Genomic DNA, 23,485 nt, shown 5'->3' with positions numbered 1-23,485 from the left:
TAAGTACATTTTCCTGAAAATACTTTTGTAGGCTACTTTATACTTAAGTGGCATTTTAAATAAAATACTTTTTTTTACTTGAAATGGAGTATTTTTACTTATTCCACTACTGCAGTTGGACTAGCTGGTGGATATTCCTCTCTGACAACAGACAAATTAAATCACAGTCCACTCAGAGTGGGTGATCCAGTTCCACGTCTTAACCCCCGGTGCTCTGTGGAGTGTGGTGACAGTTCAATCCGACTGGAGCTGCTCCTCCTCCTGGGTTTCCTCCCCGCTCCCACTGCCGCTGGTTGGCTACATTGTATCAGTTCCCACACGAAGAACCACCACGACACTCATCCACAAAACGGTGAATACGGAGGAATTAACCTGGATGGTAAACCGTTCGCTGTGGGATTAATATCCAAGAAGGTCGCGGGAGGAGACTGGACTTGAGACGGAACCGATAAAAAAATAAAATGCCCTCCGGACTGTGGTTGTTTTCGATGAGGACGGTATCGCGAAGTGTGATGGCAGAAGTCCAGTGAATTGCTGGCCTCCTCTCTTGTGTTGGATGTCTTGGGGAGTGCGCTGCCACTGGTTTCTAGTGCTTAAGGTTTCTCTAGAGGTTTTATTCAAATTTACACTCTGATTTGTTCATTTTTTTATGGAGTGCACGCCACCATGGGCAGACCAGGGTTTGGAATAGGAGTGGCTAGCTAAGTCGGTAAGTTACTACATTTCTCTCTCTCTCTCTCTCTCTCTCTCTCTCTCATTGTTGATAGTGCTACGATTCGTTAGCCACTTAACGTTAGCCTTGCGTGCAAAGCGAGCTGACTAGCTTTACACCATGTAGCCTACACACAGCATGCAGCAGCAGCAAAGCTAGCCAAGCCTCACTCTGAGCTCATTGTTTCACTCTGCCAGCTAGCGCACTAGTCAGATTAGCTCGTTACACTAAGCTAAGTTAGCCTCGTTAGCGTGTCTGAAGTTCAACTAACGTTTAATCATGTAAAACTGCTAGCTAAGTAACGCCAAAGCACCTACGAGCTATAGCTAATGCAGTTTAACTCGCGTGAGTGACGTTAGTAACGGTCAGCTAGAGGGGAGTAACGTTAGTAGCGGTCAGCTCGAGGAGAGTAACGTTAGTAATTGTCAGCTCAAGGGGAGTAACGTTAGTAACGGTCAGCTCGAGGGGAGTAACGTTTAGTAACTGTCAGCTCGAGGGGAGTAACGTTAGTAACGGTCAGCTCGAGGGGAGTAACGTTTAGTAACTGTCAGCTCGAGGGGAGTAACGTTAGTAACGGTCAGCTCGAGGGGAGTAACGTCTATTAGTTGTTAGAAAACACGTGCCTGCCTGCATTTAACGGCTATAATTTTCGCGGAAAAAGTTGAATGTTAGGCAGCCAACATCTGAGGAAACATTAGTTGGACAGAGTTAAAGCTGCGGATTCCACCAGTGTAGTGTCTCAATGTTTCCCAAGCTGGGGCACCGGGGACCCCTGGTCATCCGTTAGGGGCGGGGGTTGATCTCAAGATAAACACACAATTAAACGGGTTTGTTTCACTCTTTCCGTTCTAACACAATGTGAGAATATGTGTGAAACTAATTATTTGATCCTCCCATTTCATCTCCGCTACAGTTTGTTACACTTAATGACACAAGTTCGTATTTTCCAAGGTGACAAGATCTCATTAAAATGGTGGATTGTGGTTTTAGTAAATTTGGAAAGCCTTCTCTCCAGATTATTTTTGTTGGCTCGTGTTATTGGGGCTGTCCCATCTCCATGAAGTGAGTCATTCAATTAAAGAGCAATTATCTTTTTTTACAAGACCACTAAGGGCTAACCCAGTGGTCTCCATAGAGTATGACAGTACAACATTAAAGTATGGCAATGTGGTCTGCAGCACAATATTCTCATCAAATGGCTCCAACCTGCAGGATTTTTACAATTGCTCTCAATGGTTCTAACTACAAAACAGGAAGGAGACGTTTCTTCAAAACGGTTGCCTTTTTAATCAAAGCGGTATTTATCTCAAGTTAATTAGCCGTATTTACATATGCAAAAAACCAGGTTTGTGGTGAACAAAGCTGAGATTTGGTTTTAATTGCAAGTTAGCTCTCTCATTCTTCCCATTGCGCCAGTGCCAAAAGCTAATCAAATAGGACTGGTTGTTCCCGTACGTTATTTATGTTTAAAGCGCACCTTAATAACCTATCCCAGTGTTGCTAATTCTTCTCCGATGAAAGTAGCTAGCAGCACTAGCTCCCAAAAGTCACAAAATCTGGCGTGAAAGTTGCCTAGTTGGCAGGCTGTACCTCCAAAGCCACTCCCACTAAATTATCATTATGATTGTAAACTACGAAAATTGCCATTATTAGTACTCACAGCTGTCAAGCTAGCAGCTTGTGGAAGATTTGGGCCAAATGAAATGATTGGACAGTTCTGCGATAGCTGGAATACAGTATTCTTAAAGTCCTCAATCTAGACTAAATATATGGACATCTAGTCTAAGGGAGTGTTTACCATTACCTCACAGGGACATATTTGAGAGAGGCTCAGTAGTGTCTGTAAATAAATACATTTGCCAGCCCAATCTCGGCCGATACATCGGTCAATAGTTTATTGGAGATATCTCGGTTTCGGTGAATATGTTGGCCGATAAGTAACAAGAAGTTGCAGTACAGAAATGCCACATTAGTTTTAAGCTTCACCACAGAGCCCTGACAATTTTATATTTAAACCTTCTCACAAGTCTTAAAAATAAAAAAATTGCTGTCTGTTATGTGTTAATGTAAAAAAAAAAAACTATCACAACCTCAAAAATCCAGTATTAGTCGGGTGTACCATCCAACTAACGATTAGCAAATTTAGTCCACAATCGAAGGTGAGAGCTGCCATGATATGTGGTCTCAATGTAATCGGTGGTTTGTTTGTTCAATAAGTGGGTTGCGGAAATGTTGAGTCGCCTGCTTTCAGTGCTGTTTGTTGATAAATGATCTTGACAAATGATAGTTGAAAGGAAACTTTGAGTATTTTGGCAGTGAAACATTTGAACTTGTTCCTAAAGGGCCTTGAAACATTTCTGGCTAATGCTGCGGTTAATGTTAAACACCAGTTTGGCAGCTTAGTTGTCAGGGTGTGGTAATATCTCCGAGCTGGTGGCACTGATAAAGGAAAGCCTTAACATACTGTAAATATGAGATAGTAACCCTCCTAAACACAACCGTAGTAATAACTGTACCGTTAATCCCCTTTGTCATGCAATAAACACTGCTGAGTCAGTATTTTGAATAATCTTAGTGTAGTTTGTTAATACTTAACGCTTTATCTCAGAGGTCGGTTGGTTACACGTATAGCTTTGTTATGCTGTAGCAGCCATTGTTTCCAGACCTGGTAGTTATTAATGATTTCAGGCGTCTTACAGGAAGTAATGTCAACACGGTAGACAAAATGATCACACAGAACCTCAACAACACTAAATTAACTGTGTGGGTCTCTCACAATAATAAAGTGTTTCAGTATTTGGGACATTTCACCATTTTACTCCACCAGCCACAAAAGGCTGTTTTGTTCCAGGGACCATAGAGACAATCACCTTTACTAGAGCTACTGTAATAGGTCAGCTGTGCCCATAAATGATTCAAGGCTTTCACTTAGCCTGTAAGGGTGTTTGGTCAGTGCTGATTCATTACTGACTCTTTTTCTATTGATTTTATACATTTTGAGGGTGTTTTTTACGTTGAGGCTTATAATTACGTATCCTTATTGTGTACTCGTCACAAGGAAATCAATATAAGCAATAGTAATAAAAGACTGTCAAGTCCAGATCATTTTTTACCTAAAACTGAAATTGTGTAGCCGGTAAAATATCAATTGGCACACTGGTGTTCCTGTTCATAATCACAGCACTTCTTCAGAGCAAACATTTGTATTTTTCTATCTTTTCTTCCATAGCAGCTCACTGTGAAGACAGAGCTGTTCCCTTTCCAGTCGACTACCTTTTCAAAAGCGGTTCTTCTCTATTCGATCGCCTATTTTTTCTAGCAGTAATTTGTTTTAATCATTGTAACGGGTGTTAAGAGCCTTGAACATGAGAGCAACGCCACTTGAGGAAACTACTATTTCCTCATTCACCAGTTAGATTTTTGTGATAACTGAGCTGCTTGTGTTTACTGGAAGGAAGTGTTGAGTCTCATGGATCTGCAGAAATGGTGATTCAGTGAAGTTCAGTGTTAATTTTGACCAGCCTTTCACCCTTTTTGAAAAATCTGTTCCACATCAGGATGGATATCAAAGAAACGGCGTGGAAGAAGAGAATTTAACAGTGTTTGTTTAGAGGTCCAGGGCATCAGATTAGTCCAGGACAAGGGGATTATGTTGGCTTTGTAAGGCCCCCATCATCTCATGGCCTCACACCAGCTGATGGCAAAGTAAAACAGGATTTAGCCCATATCCTTACTACATAGCTAGTATCCTTACATAGCTGGTATTTTGAAGGCTTTCAGACACGTCAAAAGCACCTGAGTGAAGCCATTTACTTTGGGTGAATGTATACCCCCATATGCACTTATATCGCACGCTAAATGAGAAGCGAATGCATTCCTTAATACCCTTTAGTGCAGCGGTGAGTCCATATTAAGCCTCATAATGTAGTTGGTGTCATTAGGTACTGGAGCACCTTTTCTAGGTTAAATCATTATACAGCGTTTCCCCCAAGGTTGGGATTTATTTGAAGACGCTCTCCCTAAGTGACGGGGGTTGGGCTGGTTTGAGTGCTGGTCGGTAGCTCTGCAGAAGAACATCGTCACATGACCTGACTTCCAGATGGTAGTCATTGATTGTAAATGTCTTATCAATGCAATTTTACATGGCAGACTTTTTTTTTTACTGCATTCAACATAAGGCCATTCAAAAGAAGAATTAATGCACAAAACATGTTTTTTAAAAATGTTTAGCCTTTAGAGCGTGTCAATACGCAGTAGAGCTGCAACGATTCGTCAACTAGTCGCTCAACATAATTGATAATCTATACTTTTTTGTGTAAAACAAATCCAATGTGAAAATGTGCTACCTTTATGACGGTAGCCATTAATAGAGAATCCAATGCAATATTAAAAATGTCCTACATTTGCATTTGACACACTTGGCCTAAAGTAGGCTTGCATTACAATCTGTTAAGCATTGTAGATGTACGTTTTAACAGTTGAATCGATTTGCCTCAAAGCTTTCCTGTCACGGGTTAAGTGTTTCGTATTGTGCTCCATAGTGTTTGGTGTAAAACCAGTTGTGAGAAGTGAAGCGAAGCGAAGCGTGTGGTTTACTTGAGAGTGCGATGGGTGAGAGTGAACCTAGTATCTGAAATGGATCTGTGTTTCTATAGTCAATATTGATCCACCCATTGTGTGAACTGTCGTGTTATGTGAGAACCTAGCCTCCTTTTTTCTTTTTTTCTTTTTCTTCTTGCTCGGTGCTACTATTTGTAAAGTCGACTAAATGTGACATTTGTCATTTGAACTGTAATGTCGTATCACGGGTCAAAGAATATGCAACTCCGCTTTAGTTTTTATAGCACTGAGTGGATTTCTCATTCGGAATTGCCAATTACAGCCGAAAAGAGCACACACTGAATGCTTGTTGCACAGTGGCTGCTCTGCCAAAGACTGGTGATCCATCTTTTCCTGGGACGCGAGCCCAGGTTACACTCAACTCTCTCCCCCCCCCCCCACACACACAAGCTATAAAGATATTGTCAGCTTTTGTGGCGCAGCACGGTCTTGAGTGCTGCAGAAATGCCGTCTCATTTGCCTTCGGTTTGAAGCATCGTCCTCGGTGTTCTTAGAGAGAAAAGCCAGAGAAACACAACGAGTCAATCCGAGCTCATTTCGACGGGTTTGATTCTATTGTCGCGCTGTTGTAACAACCGAGCCCTGTCAAATTGCATTAGTATGTTCAACACACAGTTGCTTTCAGCACGGTTTTCATTCATCCACTCATAAGCAACATGACCTCATTAATCACTCTCGCCTCACTTGTTCCCGACACTCGTGATCTTTTCACTTGAAGTTGCAATTTTCCATCTTACAATGGCTGATTTATACACCAGACACTAGACACTGATGTGAAACTGTTGATATTTTCCATTCTACACTTGAAGACCTAATGTGTTGACAGAAAAGCAGTTACGTCTGGCGTCCTCCCTGCTGCGTTGAGCTCGATATTAGCTGTCCTTTTTATGAAGATACCATTTCGAGTTCATCTTATTGTAGAGCAAGAAAGGTCTGTGAAGACGTTATGTGTGGGAATTCCTCAGATCAATACTCGAGCGCGGTGGCAGTGGGTGGTTCTGACAATCCGTCGCCTCTCTCGGCTGACACGCCGGTACATCCCTCGTGCTTTCGACGAGTAGATGAGGGAACATCCACGAAGGACAAAATTGGGGCGGTCTAAACAGATGATCAAGTGGAACTTGGATACAAATATACTTTGTGAAAAAAGCAGTAATTATTTTTGTTATCGCTAACGGAGTTCTACTATCCTGTTTCACCTCACTGCCCGAGCACACACACTGTAACGGACACGTTATACCCGTTTTAGTTGGAAACACATTCCCACCAAAGCAGCTTCGGTTTATAGAGCTCTGAAGTGTTGTAATCTCTGGCCCACAGTGATCATGTCCACTCTCCTTTTTTACTGAGCATGGATAAGAAATTCACTGGCATTACAGGCGTCGGTTGTTTGATTCTCCAGAACATATAAATATCATGGGCATAGTTTATGAGGCCATATACTTTCAGTTGTTCAATAGTAAAAACACTACGAATGAAACTAGTACTGGTTCTGTTTTCTGCTTTAAATTTTTATTGATCGACTTCAAAACTGGTCCGAGTCTGCGTTACCACTTTAAAGAATTCCCCATTAAATCCACTCATTTTGAGCGAAACCCTTAGTTTTGGCGTGCAGTCACATGAGGGCCCTCAAGGTTTGACAGTCACAGTTGGCCGGTTGCCCTCGGCAACCACATTTGGACCAGTGTCAACCATTTTGTGTCGTCTGGTTTCTGTTTTTAGTAACGAACACACTGGTTCCTCTGTCCTTGGCATGAAATCCTTTCAGAGTGCCGCTGTTGTGCTTTGTTGGAAATGTCTAAAAACACAAACCCAGAAGATATTTTCTGACTTTGAGAGAGTTAAACCCAAACAAAATGAAAGAGGAGTTGAAACGATTAGTCAATCAAATCAGACCCAGGATACAAACTACAGATCCGATCAGTCATTGTCTGCAGCTCTTCATTTTTCAATTAATCTGACACGGTCATGGTACCGGACTCCCCTATTTTTTGACACAAAATGTGTCGTCCTCTGAAGGAAAATCAATAGATAGATCACACGTAAACATGTCAATCTAAAGAGTAGAGATCCTAAAACAGCCAGTGCACAGCTATGGATCCTCACACACCGAGTGGTCGAGTTGAATCCTCCGGTCAGACTGCTTTTCCGCTCTTTGTATGTGTTTTGAAGTATTCTGAAACATATTTTTGCGCGTCCATGACACAGTGTGCTAACTGGCCGCATGCGACTGGCACACGCCGCTTTGAGCCTTCGCCGGCCATGTTTTTTCTATTCATTCCTGTCGCTACTCGATGGATAAGGAACGGCTGATTTGTGAGGTTTTGAACACTAAAAACCTGGAGGGGGGATCGCCGGGAGATCACCGTAACGTTTCTTTTCCGGTAGATACCACACGGTTATTGTGGGGACAAAATGAGCCGTACAGACGCTACAGAGTGAGTTTAAGTAAATGCGAGAAAGCAGGTAAATGAGTAGTGAAAACGTTTCAATTCAGAATCAATACCTCGTCTGATCGGCCTTTTATAGAGACCACCAATTACACTATTTTAAGAACGGTCGGTAGTCGATTGATCGGTAGATCGGTTGATCGGTAGACTTACTGTTTATCCGCAGGCGGTTGACATTGTTTTCTTCTGGTTTCCGTGCCACGATGCTTTGTTTGCAGTGTGGACATTTGTCTAAACAGTCAGAGAAGCAATCTTGTGGCTTCAGCGTAAGTGGATTGGACCGTCCTGACTGGTTTGGAAAAATATTGGTGGCAAACGTTTCACTCAACAGCTTAAGGCAGATTTCTGCCTCCGTGTTGAGATGTTGTGGCAACACAGGCTTCATGACGACCACATGAATTGTAATTAGACCGCTTTGTCTGCTTCGTGTTTCCATTGCTAGTATTTGTTCATAGGGGAAGACAACATGGAGCAGGCTCAACAAAAACTAAACCGCTCGATAATCCTCTTCAGCAATGTTGGACTAATGTGTGTTTTGTGATCTTGGACGGCCATTTTTCCAGAAGGCCTCTTCTAATCACGACCGGCTCTTTCTTTAACTAAGGGAATAAATGAAGGTAAACTCCAATTACTTTGAGTGTGTAATAAATGAACAACACATCTATCTAGTGAGGTGGCGGTGTCACGACAATCAACGGGTTCCATCTCGCGCCAAACTATAAATCAGTTCCCACACCGAAGGAATCTACTGCAGGAGCAGTGAAACAAGTCGACAGAGAAGCATAAATTCACTTTTAGTGTTATTAGTAGTAAAGAGAAATATTGAGATCCTCCGAGCTGCGAATATATCAGACTTAATATGGATATGCACTGCTGAGGAAGAGCACTTGTGCTGTTGTGAATGCCTGTCTTGGGTTTTTACTTGTCGCGTACTGTTGTCTGCCAAAGAACATAGATTACACAGCAACATAAAAGGGAGAATATGAGGTCTGCCGGTCTACTTGTTTGCTTTGCATTTTAATTCGGCAGACGCTATAAAAGAAGATTGACGACGTCGGAGAGAAGGAAAGCAGACATGTGGAAGAGGAGAGGTAGATGGATAACTGAAGGAAGTGGAGATTATTTACAATCTGAGGAAAAGGCAAGCAAGCGTGTGCTCTTTTTTTTTTTTTTTTTCTTCTTTTTTTTTAGTTTTCAGGTTGACTGAGCTTTGACCTAGCTGACTTGCATTTTTGGAGGTGGATACACATGTGACCTCGTCGTTAAACAGGTGACCCATGAACGGATCGTGGTGGCAGCAAATATGTAAACGTGGCCGTCAGACGTCTGAATAAGGCAAACGTATTTAAACGGAACATTAGGTGGTGTTGTTTTTAGCATGATTACGTTGTCTTTCTCTCCACAAAACCCCATTTTGCTATTTTGCGGCATGGAATCTATGGATGTTTACAACAGCAGTGGAGTTCCAGGAGTTTAAATCCAGTTTGCTCTGTGTCTAAAAAAAGCCGAAAAGAGGTTAAGCAAACATCCTGCTCCAACAAGCAATTATACATTAAAGGAAAGCATCATAATACACAAGTCTGGTTTTATCTCCATACTGGGTGCAACCACTGATATCAGTGACAATGCAACATGCCGCTCCTCCCCTGCCTTGCAAACCGTTTCCAGCATTTTGATAAGCCGCCCGTGATTGAGTGTGTTCACTCACTGTCAGATGTTACTGCCCACTTTTGTGGTTTTATGAGCCAGACGTCGGCTGCGAGATGAAGCTGCACGAGGCCGAAGGAAGAAGGCCCATTTAATGCGATGCTATGTGCATAAAAAAGCTAAGCTGCAGCGATTGACTCTACACTGTCAAAAACCTCCACAGCAATTCTGATCAATCGTGAATCAGGAGCTCATTCCTGATACCCGTCAATGTTTTGAATGTGACGCTCTCGGGGACATATCGCTGTTTCATTGATTCTGGAAAGCTTCCACGTGAGAGTGACGCCGCTGTCCGAAGCTGTTAAGCAGCTGCTGCAGGAGAGGCAGGCCGTTATGGGAGGTTAATGGTTGCCCATGCCCTCTGTAGTTAGACATTCACATGGCAGCAACTGTCCACGGCACAAACAGTCGTGCAGTATATGAGTCACTCAGCAGTGGCCTGTTGTCCTCTCACAGTGAGGCCGGTGTTCCCCGCGGTGCTAGTTTTGCTGCTTTATTACAGATTTCTGCAGATCAGTCAGGAGGTAAGTGGAGGATTCAGTTTGGATTAAACTAGTTTAACAAGTCGTACGTAGATACTAGTGGTGTGACGGACCACGGTGGATCCGTGATCCGTACGGGTGGCCCCTCATGGGATTAATTACACAGTTTAAGGTTAACTATCACAATGTGGAATCAAGTTTTACTGACGATCGTTATTCGCCAATATTCAGGACGTCGTTTATGCTTTTCTAGTCGCCAATCTCTGATAACGTTACACTGTAAACAACCAATCCGTGTTTAAATTGACAGGAGAACAAAGGTTCCCTTCAGTTACATTATGATGCGTTCAGGCTCTGTAAAAATGAGTATTGGGCAAAGGTAAATTCTAACGTTGTCATGATGTGTTCACATGTGATCTCGTAAAATGTAGTGTTGGTGAGAAACCAACAAACAAACCAGTTGTTTGGAGATGTTTTCACAACAACATATAAATAGATAATAGAGATGAATTATGAGCTGTTTACACTAAACAGACTATAATACATCATTAAAACTAGTAATGAAAAGAATAGTTTTAATCCATAAAAATACAATCTTTGATTTCCTTATCATTGGAATATGAAGAAAAAAACATTAGAAATTACTCTAACAAAGTAAAAGGATACCATTTAGAATTTTTTGATGGTTTACAGACTTCAGAGCGGTTGAAATGATTTTTGGGATGGTGGCAAGAAATATAAACAGTCTGGAGCCTTGTAGGCTAGCTGCTATAAGCAAACAACAATATGGATCAGCAGTGATCGGCAATTAGTATCGGCGCCAAAAAAGATCTGTGAGCCGAACCGTGAGTTTTATGACCCGTTGCTCCACTAGTAGATACCGTACATAAGGCGGAATGTCTTGTTTGCAGATGGTTATTTCAGCAATAACTTGCTGGAATCCGGCCTGGCAGGCTGCCTGTGCAGGAATGCATGTTATAAACAATACTTTATCTTATTCTATTACACACACACACCCATAAAGACACACACACGCCCCCAGCAGTGTTATACAAGGGACTGTCTGCTCTTTAGCCTCAGGGCTTGTCCTCTCACACCTCTTCCTTCTCTCTCTCATTTGTCAGTATTTCAGTAGAAAAACAAGCTTACTTTACCCAACACATTTATTCAACTCCTTCTGTGTTTACATTTTGTAATCAGGAGAAAAACCTCACTGTGACGTTGATGGACTGCTGGCACTTAAGATTGTAACAATGCACAGTTAGTACAGTCTGTAGTAGTGTCTGTCACCAGTACGTGCATGTCCTGGCTGAAGTTATCTGCTGCATCTTGAACGTTGGTTGTATCCACAATGAAATGAGGATTAAATCCGATTTTAGCTGCTTTCTTGCTAACACCCTTTCTTTCTTGTGCACCATCTTTGATTCTCTTTATACAAAGGTCCCGCCCACTATTTTCCAACCATAAAGCAAATGCTTGATTCATGTGTTGGGTGAAAGGAGAGACAGAGAGAGAAACATCACGCCTGCACTCACAAATAAACTACATTTGGTAATGTTGTAGCCTGTGTCTGTAACTGTCGGTAAATGGCGACGCTGTTATGGCATCGAGGTGTAAATTATGTTCAGTTCATGCGACCGCTTCAGACAACAAAATGTTTATAGCGGGTGTTTGGCATATGGCTGCACTGTAAATCGCCCGTTGTGACATTACATTACACGTTGATTTTCTCCTTGTTATGTGTAGACCTGAATTTAGCATCTCGGGAAGAAAATGTGATGCACAACACTCATCGTCCATCTTAAAATCAAGTGTTTGAGCCTTTTATTTTTCAAATGTTACTTGTGTGGTGGTATCTTTATCTTTAGTAGCTCCCCACTGCGGTCAAATTACCATGTAAGTTCCTTTTGTCAGATTTCTGTCAGAAATGGACCCTTTAATGAGGTGTTTTTTGTTAGTGATGCAAAATCTGGCACATAGTGACTTATTGCTGATTCAGGAGGAAGCGTGCGTCGTTGGTTAAGCTCTGCGCCGTCTTCGCATTAGTTAATAGTCCGGATTCGAAGCCTGACTTCAGTAGAGCTAACTGGAAGCAGTCGGGCGTTACCGTCACGCTGGTCATCCTCTAATGAGAAAGGGCTTGAGCCCGTCGAGCTGACCGATGACCTCAACTCCCAACATCGCCTCTGATTCCTGAGTCTGATTAAATCAAGTGTCCTTAACACTTAAAGCCAGATGAGCCAAAGTCTGGGTTGTTTATCTGGAACAGTTCAGTGAGGTGCGGAAGAGGAACTGCCCATTAAACAGAAATGATCATCATCATCATCATCGAGTGCATGAGTACGAGTGTAAATGAGAGGCTAAGTGTCTGTGGGGCTACTAGGAAATATAAAGTATGGACTAAACATATTGCTAAATGTGTGATTATAATATTTAAGTAGCGCTGTTGGTGATTTTTATCATTCGGCCCAACAGCCCTGTTGAGAAATCACTTTGATATTTCTGCAGAAGTGTTTCCAGTATTGAGTTCCTGGAGTAGTTGAGTATAAAGTTAATTATGTCCACTAATCACTGCTGTTCTTATTTACCAATTCTAAACCGTTAAAAGAAAAATCACAGATAAATGTAAGATGCAACAGCGTCCACACATAAACACCTCCAGAGAACATCACCTCTCCTACAGCTGCTAGTGAGCTCATCGTTTGTTCCTAAAGTAACTATTTAGTTTGATTAATTTCACTTGTGATCATGTTGTGCTTAACTTCCTGCTTATTTGCATATAATACAAAAGGTTGTTCCTGCCAGCTGGTGTATTTGGAGCAAGCAACCAGAAATTAATTGAATGAAACAGATCAAAAATAATAAAACCCTTTTTAATTGCTGTATTTATATTACAGTCACAGCAGACACTAAACAGTAAATCACTCAGAAAGTTCAGCCACTTCATGTTCGTTTACTACTGCTTTTGTTTTGGATTTGTCTACTTGGACTTTTAAAGCTTCTTGTCGTGCTGCTGCCAGATCTTTTGAGGTCTTTTGTAACAAGATGTCAGAATCTTGCCAGCTGGTCTTACCGTGTGGATATCTGCTCGTCACGTGTTAACACTATTTTTTTTCCCGGCAAAGTAAGATCTGTAGTCAAGACCCGTCGCTGAGGTTGAAACACCTTTTGCAGCGATGTGGGAACACACCCTGAGGTTGTATTCATACCGAATCAGAATATCTGTCTGTGGAGGGGGACGTAGTCGTCAACGCTGAAGTAAACACGCACAAAAAAAAAAGACTCAAATTGTGTGTACGCACAAAGACAGAAGTGTGCGTTCTTTTCGTCAGACTGATGAAGCTGATTTGGTTTTATGAATCGCAATCATTGTGGAACACCTCAAATAACACGCCTGCACGAATACATCGTCAACTGCGGGCTGTTGGGCTGAAGGTGGCCGGTTGGAAACATTTCTAACGTACAGATTTCCACCTAAAGTCTCTCCTCTGAGACGTTAAACATGCACTCAGCGATCCTACTTTACAGTTGATCATAAACAAGTGTGCCAAAGCAGATGCTTGCATGCTGTCATTATATCGACTGGCATGGAGACAGTGTCTCAATTATAGGATGAAGTGAGCGGAGATAATGAGACGTGTTTTGATAATCTTAGTGCCTTGCTTTCTGTAATTCAGAAATCATGGCGGAGTGCGATGGCTGAGCATGTTAATGGAGCTTCTCTTGTGTCTGCCGGAGGAAAAAAAATCAATCTGGCACCTTGTCAAGGTTTTTAAGATCTGGGTTTCCTTCCACTCTGGCCTCTGCATCAGCGGTGGCCACAGACGAGCCACAATTAGATTATTTATCTGTACTCAATTTAAACCGGTCACAACTGTTACGGCATGGCGAAAGGATAGCGTTGGAAGTGTCATATACTTGTCTATGTTTTCCTTCCTATAAAGATTGGGGAATTATGTTTACACCATGCTGGAATTGAGTTATTTCTGATAGTATTTCACAGAGAACGAACACTCGTGCGTCTTTACTTCATAGCTGGCATGAATGAGGATGAGGTCATTTACTGAGGCAAGCTTTTCAACCATCAAATGTCAATAGATGCACTTAATTAAGCGTTGAATCGTCTGAACCAAATGTTTGCTTACTTCTAAAACTGATGTTTAGCTCTATTTGATTGCAGTTCACACACAGCTGACTTCATCCGTCAGCTACTTTAAACCTTGAGAGCACGTCTTTGATCGTGATATCAAAAGATTAAACGACAGAACAAAGTGAGCGTAAGCCGTCGAGCTACAAACATCGCTGGGACTCGAGTTAAATGCTCATTTTGAAGGAAGTTTACCTCACAAATAAAAGATGCTAATAGTTAGTTAGCCTACTTATCTGTACTTATCTGGTGCTAGTCATTATCTAAAAAACATTTCTCCACTATTAGACATTTCACTTCAAGATGTCAGCTGTCTCCAGCCCACACCGTTTCTTCATTTATGCACTTGTCTGTCTGCATTATTATTTTTACACAACTACTAAGATTTGTATTTAATTTTTCTCTAGCGTGGAAACTGAACTATGAATTTCACTGATTCCCTTATGCAATAAGTCGCATGCATCCGTCCGTGAGTGAGTGTGAGTCCCTGATTCTGTCCACGGCTAATGTTGCGTTCTGCTGCAGCGAACTGCATAATATTTTGGGTGCCCAGTTATAGCTGCATGCTCAGGGATGCTTTCGTGGTTGCGGTGACTCACATTTCTTTCAAAAACACCTTTTATTGCCCGTTTTTACTGCCATCGACTGCTTGCTGACTCCTCACTCACTACTCTTAACCGGCCCCTGGCCAGTAGGGCCCGCTAGTGATAAAACAGCTGAGTGCATCCAAAGACACAGTAGGGGGGAAACTGTTGGCAAACAGCTACCAGAACTACCAGTGCACACATACTTCTATAATGTCTATAGTGTCTATAATTTCGCTTTTGGCAAGATTGTATGAAATGTCTTGGAGGACAACCCTGAGCCGATTGCCTGCATACATCGCTGCTTGTTTTTGAGTCTGAATGAAGTGTGTTTACAAAGCCTTAGAGGCCATTTGTGTCCAGCTGGGGGGGGGGGGGGGGGTTAGTCAATTGTGGTTGTTTTTATTCAATCGCACAGTACAGCAGCGGTCGTTGCAGACACACCTGGCAGAGATCTTCCTGGTTTATGGAGCTGTTACATTGCTGCTAGATTGCCCAGTTGGAAGGCAAACTGGTTTCATGACCGCAGTGAAAATGTTGTTTTTGAAAGGCGAAACTCCAACAAATGTGGATTGAAGCATAATGTTCGGTTAGATTTTTCCAATATATTTGGACTTTTTGCTGAGATAATTACAATGAGGTCAGCGTTTCTCGCTGTATGTGTACGAGAGGGAGAAGGTGCAATATTGCAGGCAATTCTTTCTGTAAGTTATCAATGATAATAATTAGAATATTTGGCCGTCTCTCTCTTCAGGTCATTTTGTATATTGTTTTTCTCAAAGCCAGTAGGGGAATTTCAATATTGCCCGTTGCTATTATGAAGCAATTTTCAATCAAATCCACCAAACGTTAGTCGGACTGGAAGTATTTGACAATAGATTAGCTTTCGTATGTTCGGTGTTGTATTGGATGCCCCAGCAGAAGGTCCCTTGAATTGTTTTTGAGATTGTAGTTTTCTTCCTTATCTTTCCATGTTAGTGCACAAATCAGGCTACATGTGTAGGAATTTAAACCATATCTCTGTTTTGCCCTTTTAGTTCACAGTGAGCCGTCGTCTTTCTATCTTGCTCTTTGTAAACTATGTAACATGCCTGCTCAGACATGGAGAGGAGTACGTTGGCAGTAATGTCAAGAAGAAGCCAGTTTTCTGATGCCTCTATCTCTCATCTGCGATCGCTCACTTTGAATGTCAGCATAGCTGATGCTTCGTGTAGCGCGTGCATTTAATGTCAGACGACACGGCAAACAGGTAGAATTTATGAGCTGTGTTTAGATCAAATGACCTGAAAACACAAGTCGCTTGAACATGTAAACTCTGATACGCTAATGTATCACCTCAGTGTGGATGTGGTCTTGATGTGACAGTGGAAGAAGCATGCAGGATACTGATAATAGCAGGGGATGAGTCACTTTATAATAAAAAGACAAAGAGATAAATCACTGTAGTTATGTTGCTCCACTAAAAACTACCGTGGGGAATGATGCACTTCTAGGCTGCGTGCTGTGAGAGTCTGGACTTTAAAGCATAATCAGCTGGAGAACAATCTGCATATTTTGCACTTGTTTGGTGACTGTGGATTTGAGTCATACAGCTGCAGTCCAATAGATGCAGAAAGCTGCTGCAGTCGGGGATAAAAAATAAAAATAAACCCCACCCTCTGGCAATAATACCGTTATAAATACCAACCAAAGTGACCTCATTTAAGTTCTAATTTAGGTTGAGTACAACAAAGTAGGGCTGCGCTATGTGGTCAAAATTGTCTATCGCTAGATCAGTAATTTCTTATCTCTAATAATATATATATATATATCACAATATAGCATGTTTTGTGGTAATACAATAAAATGATTTGTATATACTTCTGTGAATTAAATACATTAAATACAAATGAAAAGAGTAGTTTCTCATATATATATATTTATTTCTTATTTATATTGAATTATCGCCCCAACCTTCATCTAAAGATGAAAATACATGTTTTCATAAAACATGGGACCACAAACTAAATCATCTATGTGATGCCTTCAGATGGGCTTCAGTGAGGTCGCACTTCCTCTTGCTCTTCCTGTCGTTGACATGTTTACTGATAAAGATACCGGCTGACCCCACAGACTCCTGATTCCCATCACCTGGACTGGCTCGGTACATTTCTATTTTGGTAATCAGCTCAAGCACGCAATCCAATTACATGGAGGTCACTGCGGGGCTCTCTGGACCGGGGCCCTGCCTTTTTAAATGACCTGCAGAGTGAAGACTGTGTGCAATTCAAGTTTGTAACAACCCTTTGCCTTCTGTCCTCGTGACTTAAACAAAAACTAATCTACACATGTTTAATGTTGGCGAGTACGTACAGATCTCGTTATGGCTCTCACTGTTGTGACTGATTATGGCCAGTTTTGTAGTGCTAAATGAATCATTTAAAATGCATATTACCTTCCCTTTTAATAGGAAGTGAAGCAAAAATATCCGATCCTGTTCTCACAGAAAGAACCATCTTGATTGGGAATTTCTCAATAAGTCTACAGAGTTGGCATACTGGCTTGTTTGGATGTGGGTCGGACGCAACTAACTATTTTAATTAATAATCTATTGTTCAGTCTAAAGAAAAGATGTATTTCGAAAATAAGATAAAGAGCCCAACAATATGTCTTTAAAAGTGCTTATTTAAGCCAACAAACCCAAACACTCAATTTATGAAAGTGACATTAAATTAGGGCTGCACAATTAATCGAATTTTAATCGCGATCACGATTTTGGCTGCCACGATTAAATGAGCATGGTCGTCAGCGATATTGACGTTTAAAATGCGCGCTCTGCTACATATCAAATCAAGCGCACGAGATGGGAGGTGTCATGCGCGCACCCTGCAGACTCCGCTATTAGTAGAAGAGTAGAGACAGACAACAGAACAGAGAGCAGACGGTCACGGGTGTCGTGTGAAAGGTAAATCAAATGTCAGGAGCAGAAGGCGAGGAGCTAGCCCCTCGACAAGGATCATCATCCGTTGTCTGGAAGTTTTTTGGATTTAGGCCAAGTGATGTTAACCAAGAACAAATCATATGACAGAGTGCGTTAGAGTTGTGTCTGCGCCGCATAGCAATACAACTACCTTGTTCAGCCACCTGAAAAATCACCACAAACCACAGTACGACGAATGCATTCAGGCCAAAGCTAACGTTACCTCACTGAATCTCCGTCCATGTCCAACGTCAACCCAGAAACCCACAACAGCGACCCTGCACAGCGCAACAGCGTATCCATCCACCTCCCAAAGACACGCTGGAATAACGGATGCAATCGCATTTCATTTGGCCAAAGACATGTGTCCAATAAATACTGTGAGCAACACACGTATTTATTCTTAGTTAGCCCTTTATTTTGGGTAAAAATGTTATTGATATTTTGCTTCAGGTGAATAAGAACCGTATAAGTTTTATTTAGATGTAAAGACGTGTACATTAGGAATGTAGCACAACATGGAAGTGAAAGCAGTGCTCTGTTGATTTAATTTTGGGTAAAAAGTGTTGATACTATTTTATATATATTTTCCTTCTACGAGATGCACTGTGATAAGGACCAGTCTGATGCAAAGATTTGTACATTAGCCAGAATGTAGCACAACAATGGAAGTGGAAGCAGTGTTCTTGTTCATTTAAACGTGACAGTGCAATAAAAAGATGTTGTCCCTAAAATTAATGAAAAATCGTGATAAATAATCGTGATCGCAATATTGATCAAAAACAATCGCGATTATGATTTTGGCCATAATCGTGCAGCCCTACATTAAATACACAAACCGTTTGGTTTATTGTTTGTTAATGGCTGGGTGTCGGCCCAGCCTCAGAGCTCCTGTATATGCAGCTCACTGTTCAACCAGTCAGCGCATGTTTGATCCACAGAGCCACAGCTATGCGGGGCGTGTAGAGGAGGTTCAGGTGTTCAGGTGTTAAAACCGCCTTTGTGGTCTACGACAAACCCAGACTCTCCTCTGCTTCTCTGCAAGACAATCTAAAGCAACTTCGGAGAAGAATCTTTCAGCCCCTTAATGAGAGTTGGAGTATTGGGAGCGGAGATGAGACCATAATTATCATTACCGCATACTGAAAACATCATAGCATTGTGTGTTATGATTTTCAATTTTAGCAGGAACAACAGCGAACAAAGTCCTGGCTCCACTAACACACATTTATTGTGACGAAAGCATTGCTCACATCTCTATTTCCCCACAAAAAATTGTTTTAAAATGGAATAAAACTATCATTTCTGTCAGTACAGTAGCTACGTTTTAAAACGGATTTTCCTCTTACTTAATTATTGTGATGCGATCATGCACAGATAATTGTTCTGGCCCAGATAATCACACTGTGAAATCGTCATATCGACACAAGCCTAATTTGGGGCAACGTCTCAACCATGCCTGCGCTGAGAAGCTGCTTCTTTTTTTTTTATCTGTGTAATTTAAACTATAAATACCTGTTCTGCATTCTGACATACAGGACATGAAAAGTATGCAAGTTATTCTTGCTGTAGAAAAAAAAAAAAAGAAGGTTCCATGTCGGGTTTTATTTTTTTAGAATCGGCTGCACACAAACGCCGATGTTTTAGCATTTTTAAAAGATAGAAGAAAGTCACAGTAGGAGTCTCTTGTCATAGTCCCTCCTGCACTTGTTGTTTGCCACCTTTTCTTTGCAAACCCTCTAGATACACACCAGTCTGTCACATACAGTCAGCCAAATGTCTTGATATGTCCGGTGACAGACAAACATCATACTTTTAGTTTTTAGTGCAGACTCCATCACGCCAGGTCTGATTCACTGTGTGCTCCACAGCAAATCGACCAGGAATAAAATCACCTCTCTCCAGTCTTTTTCCTGCACTTCCACTGCAGCTTATGTGGCCCCTGTGATAGATTGCTGAATGAAACTGGATCTGTGAAAAAAAAAAAAAAAAAAAAGGACAAGCACTCTGGGAGTTGCATGCCTTTCGCTCAACAGGGCACTCACTGGGACATTTCCTCTGCGGGGCTTTTTCAAAAGGGCCTGCGCTGCAGTTCCAGCTAAGGGCAGTACAGTAGGTCAACCGCCGATAGAGTTACAACCTCTCTTTTGTGGAGGTGTTGGACAAATTAGACCTCGCGACTGTTTACCCAGTCAAACAGGGACAGCTGCGTCGCTCCACCCTCCGAAAACCTGCCACTGACTGTTGTTCCTCTGGGGAGCCATCTGTGAGGAATACGCAGAGAGCACGGTGTTCAAATGATTGTTCAAACAGTTTCACCTCCGTCACTGCTGGGGGGGGGTGATACGAATGGACCCGTAACCGAATCAACAGGAGCTGTGTGCGTTACGTTATCCAGCTGCCATTTTTGGCCTGTTGCTCTAATGAGAGCTGAGTAATGGTAGATGGTGCAAAATGACTGCTTTAGAGACTGCAACAGTCGGATCCAGTTGTTGTATTTCACGTCTCTTTATTTCCTGAGGAAGATGAAACTCGTCTCGTATGCAGTGTCAAAGCTGGACAGATGGGTGTATATAATATTTCGTCGAGCTCTTCCATAATAGAGAGCTTAATTTAATTGTACTTCCGACAGTAATGAAGCGTAAAATACGCTGATACCCCCCATACAATCTCTTTGGATGCGGTCATAGTTATCGGAGAAGCTTCAGGATTTGACTTGATAAGCTCATCAAGATGAGCTGTATTTAGTCCGGGCTAATAGTCTGAGGATGTGCAGTGAATTTGTCATAATTTCGCGGTTTAAATTCTGTGCAGGTCTGCTGTGTAACAAATAATGTGGGGTTTCAATAAGCAAGTGGAGCTCTCAATAATTTGAAGATTGTGCTCGTTTCTCATGTTTCATCAATTCCCCAGTTCACGTATTTAATTAAGAGAACACACTGAGGAGAAGTGTGAGGGAATGGCTATTATTTTGAAACCAGTTACATCTCAGCACGATTCAGTTCACCAATTAAACCCAGATATCCACTCTACTACACCAGAAATAAGAACACATGAACATCATTTCTTTACGATCCCTCCGCGGTGAGCTGTGAAGCTTTATATTCTACAAAGCACAAAGAGAACCATCAGAACCAATGCGTGTTTGAGGCCATATTGATCTCATCCCCCGTACCACCACTCCAGAGCCTTTTGTGCTCCTGCTTCCTCATCCGTCATGTTCTCGATCGCACGGGGAGATGACAACTGCAGAAGTGAGAGTTAATTATTTACCAACATGCAGTGAGCTCTCGGGAGGGGCTGTAAGCAAAGGATTTACAGACAAATAGACTCTTTCTGGTACCGGTATCAACACCATCAGCACTAGTGCAGTAACAGCTTCTCAGGGGTTAAACCATACGATGCAATCATACCTTTTTTTTCCAGAACATATTGGAGTATAAACGGTTGTATTTGTACAGGAAGCCATTTAAAAAAACATGTCATTATAGCACTTCTGGTGCACAACCAGCTATGGTTTGACATGTTACATTTTAAGAATCTCCTCATTTTTCCTCACAGAAGATTTGTGCTGTTCCAAATAGCATTGGTTGTAATTGTAGTATTTAAAATGGGCAAACTAATTGGCCGACGCTGAAGGCGAGTACTTAAGAGCAGTAATGGTCCTGGTGTAGCTGCCAAGGCCAACTGTATTGCTATAGCATGTGTTATTCACAAGGCAAACTCAACAGGCTTTACATTAGTAATCCTTTTCATAATTTCTGTGACTAAAACACATATTAAAGGTGTTAAGGAGATTTATTTTCACAGTCACTAACGATGAACAAACAAGTTGATGCTCACATTTTTCCTGTTCAACCCTTTTTAGTCAATCGCTGTCGTATTATACAAAGAACAGTTTGTAAATATTAAGATAAAAACAAAAAGGACCTACAGTCTTCTAAACCCTGAACCCCAATCTGAGAACAAATCCATGGAGATAACATTTTTAGATCCATGTTGATCAAAATTGTGATCTGACCTGGAAGCAATTTGCTGAATCACATGGAACACGGTGACCTTTTGGCTGTATTATGTAAGCAAATACAACAAACCGATGTTCTCCCGAGCCACACACTGGTTCATTCATGTTTTTAAGCTCCTCTGCTAACGCGAGATTAGCATTGTGTGCTCGGGCTGAAAAGGCACGGCTCCATAAACCATGTGTGAGGCCGGCTACTCCTTATTTATCAGCGGTGACACTATCAGCGGTGCCCTGTGAACAGAGAGCCAGTCACTCAGAACCGTGGGGCCACCTCGGCTGTCAAAGCAGGATTCGAGCTACATTTCCCACGGTTGCCATGGCGACTGTGGGGAGTGATTATGAGGAGAGGGTTTTTCGGGAGCAGTGCTGTCACACCAGTGGGTGTCACACCAGTGGGTATCGCCATCGTGGATTGTGCCGTCACATCAAAGACGATCAAGCGATTTTAGAGCAGTCGTACTGTTATTTCTATGTATTATCAGACTAATTCAAATCCTTTTCTCTCTGCTTTCTAGGGCAACATGTGGTTAAATGGAACAGGAACGAGTAGACCGTGAGGATTCTCCAACCATAGCCCCCGTGTCCCAACCGTCTGAGAGGGTGTCGGACCTCACTGAGGCAATCCTGGGCCGTTGGCACTAAAATGTCCCTAAGTGGTGGCACTGCAGGCGGGAAAGGTGTGGACTCTAATGCGGTGGACACTTACGATAGCGGGGATGAGTGGGATATCGGTGTTGGAAATCTGATTATTGACCTCGACGCTGATTTAGAGAAGGACAAACTCGAGATGTCTGGCACCAAAGACGGCATGGCGGCACCACCCAATGCAGTGGCGGCGTTGCCCGACAACATCCGGTTTGTTAGTCCAGTGTCCGGAGCTCAAGGCAAGGAGAGCAAATCCAAATACAAGCGCAGTAAGAACTCTAAAGACAATAGTAGCAAAGCTTCAGCCGGGGACGGCGGCAAAAAGGAAACGGCAGGGCGGACTCAAGGGGAGCCGGCGGGCACGGCGGCGAGTGCGGCAGCTGCCGGCAACAATTCCATCTCTGGGAAGAGTGTGGAAAAAGGGGGCAAGGCCTCCAGAAATGTGCTGAGTGGTAAAAAGGAGAAAGAAGGGGCCGGCGGGAAAAGCAAGAAGGACAAAACAGACGGAGCCGTGGTCGTGGCGATACCGGCTGCCGAGACGGACGTCGTGTCTCAAGCCCAGGTCGCTTTGGGGAATAGTCGCAATGCGTCCTTTGAGAACACACAATCCACAGACTTGGTGGAAGCCAATCAAATGGGGAATATTGCACTTGAACCGATAGGGATAGTACCAGCGTTGACGACAAAAACTGAACCAGAGGAGGTGGAAAACGGTAACGGTGAATGCAAGACGCTAAAGAAGGTGAAAAATGAAAAGGTAAGCCTTTATTCTTACTGTCTTCTGATGCTGCATGGATGTTTGGCACCGTGTTAGCGTATCAAGAAAGAAAATTACTCCAGTTATCAATCTCCTATATCAAAGGAACCTGCATACGAACATTCTTGTGGTTTCAAAAGTCGAGCTCTAGATGACGCCATGCTAGCTAGCCTGCTACCATAGTTTGGAGGTTGCTGTAAAAGTTCTATTGTGCCCTAAACTTAGTTATTGAAATGTGTTTGCAACAACTCGCTTGTCTTTTATCTTCCAGAAGCTGGCAATAATGTCTGTGGAGTTGTATTTGTCTGTGTATCGTTTGAACAGTACTGTCTTTCATCGGTTTAATTATCGCGCTATGAATGAATACAACAGGACTGAATGCTTGAGGGTTCTTGACG

At 42.3% G+C, this 23,485-nt stretch overlaps 1 protein-coding gene across 3 annotated transcripts in view; it reads left to right on the top strand.

Annotated features, from left to right (window-relative positions):
* The first annotated feature begins 272 nt into the window (after positions 1–272).
* The window catches only part of znf609b (zinc finger protein 609b), a 69,157-nt gene continuing 45,944 nt past the window's right edge, over positions 273–23,485 (top strand). For 2 of the 3 annotated variants that reach the window (XM_076078761.1, XM_076078762.1), the window contains exons 1-2: positions 273–709; positions 22,201–23,087. In XM_076078761.1, the coding sequence (XP_075934876.1) occupies positions 22,329–23,087 (759 nt within the window). In that variant the 5' untranslated portion in view covers positions 273–709; positions 22,201–22,328. The remainder of the gene's footprint in view (positions 710–22,200; positions 23,088–23,485) is intronic. The other variant, XM_076078760.1, reaches the window with a different exon arrangement.

The sequence above is a fragment of the Anarhichas minor genome, unplaced genomic scaffold (genome assembly GCF_050575085.1).
Source record: "Anarhichas minor isolate MPS153535 unplaced genomic scaffold, ASM5057508v1 ptg000067l, whole genome shotgun sequence".
Classification (NCBI taxonomy): Eukaryota; Metazoa; Chordata; class Actinopteri; order Perciformes; family Anarhichadidae; genus Anarhichas; species Anarhichas minor.
Note: the sequence above shows the minus strand (reverse complement) of the source record. Positions and strands in the feature narration are given on the sequence as shown.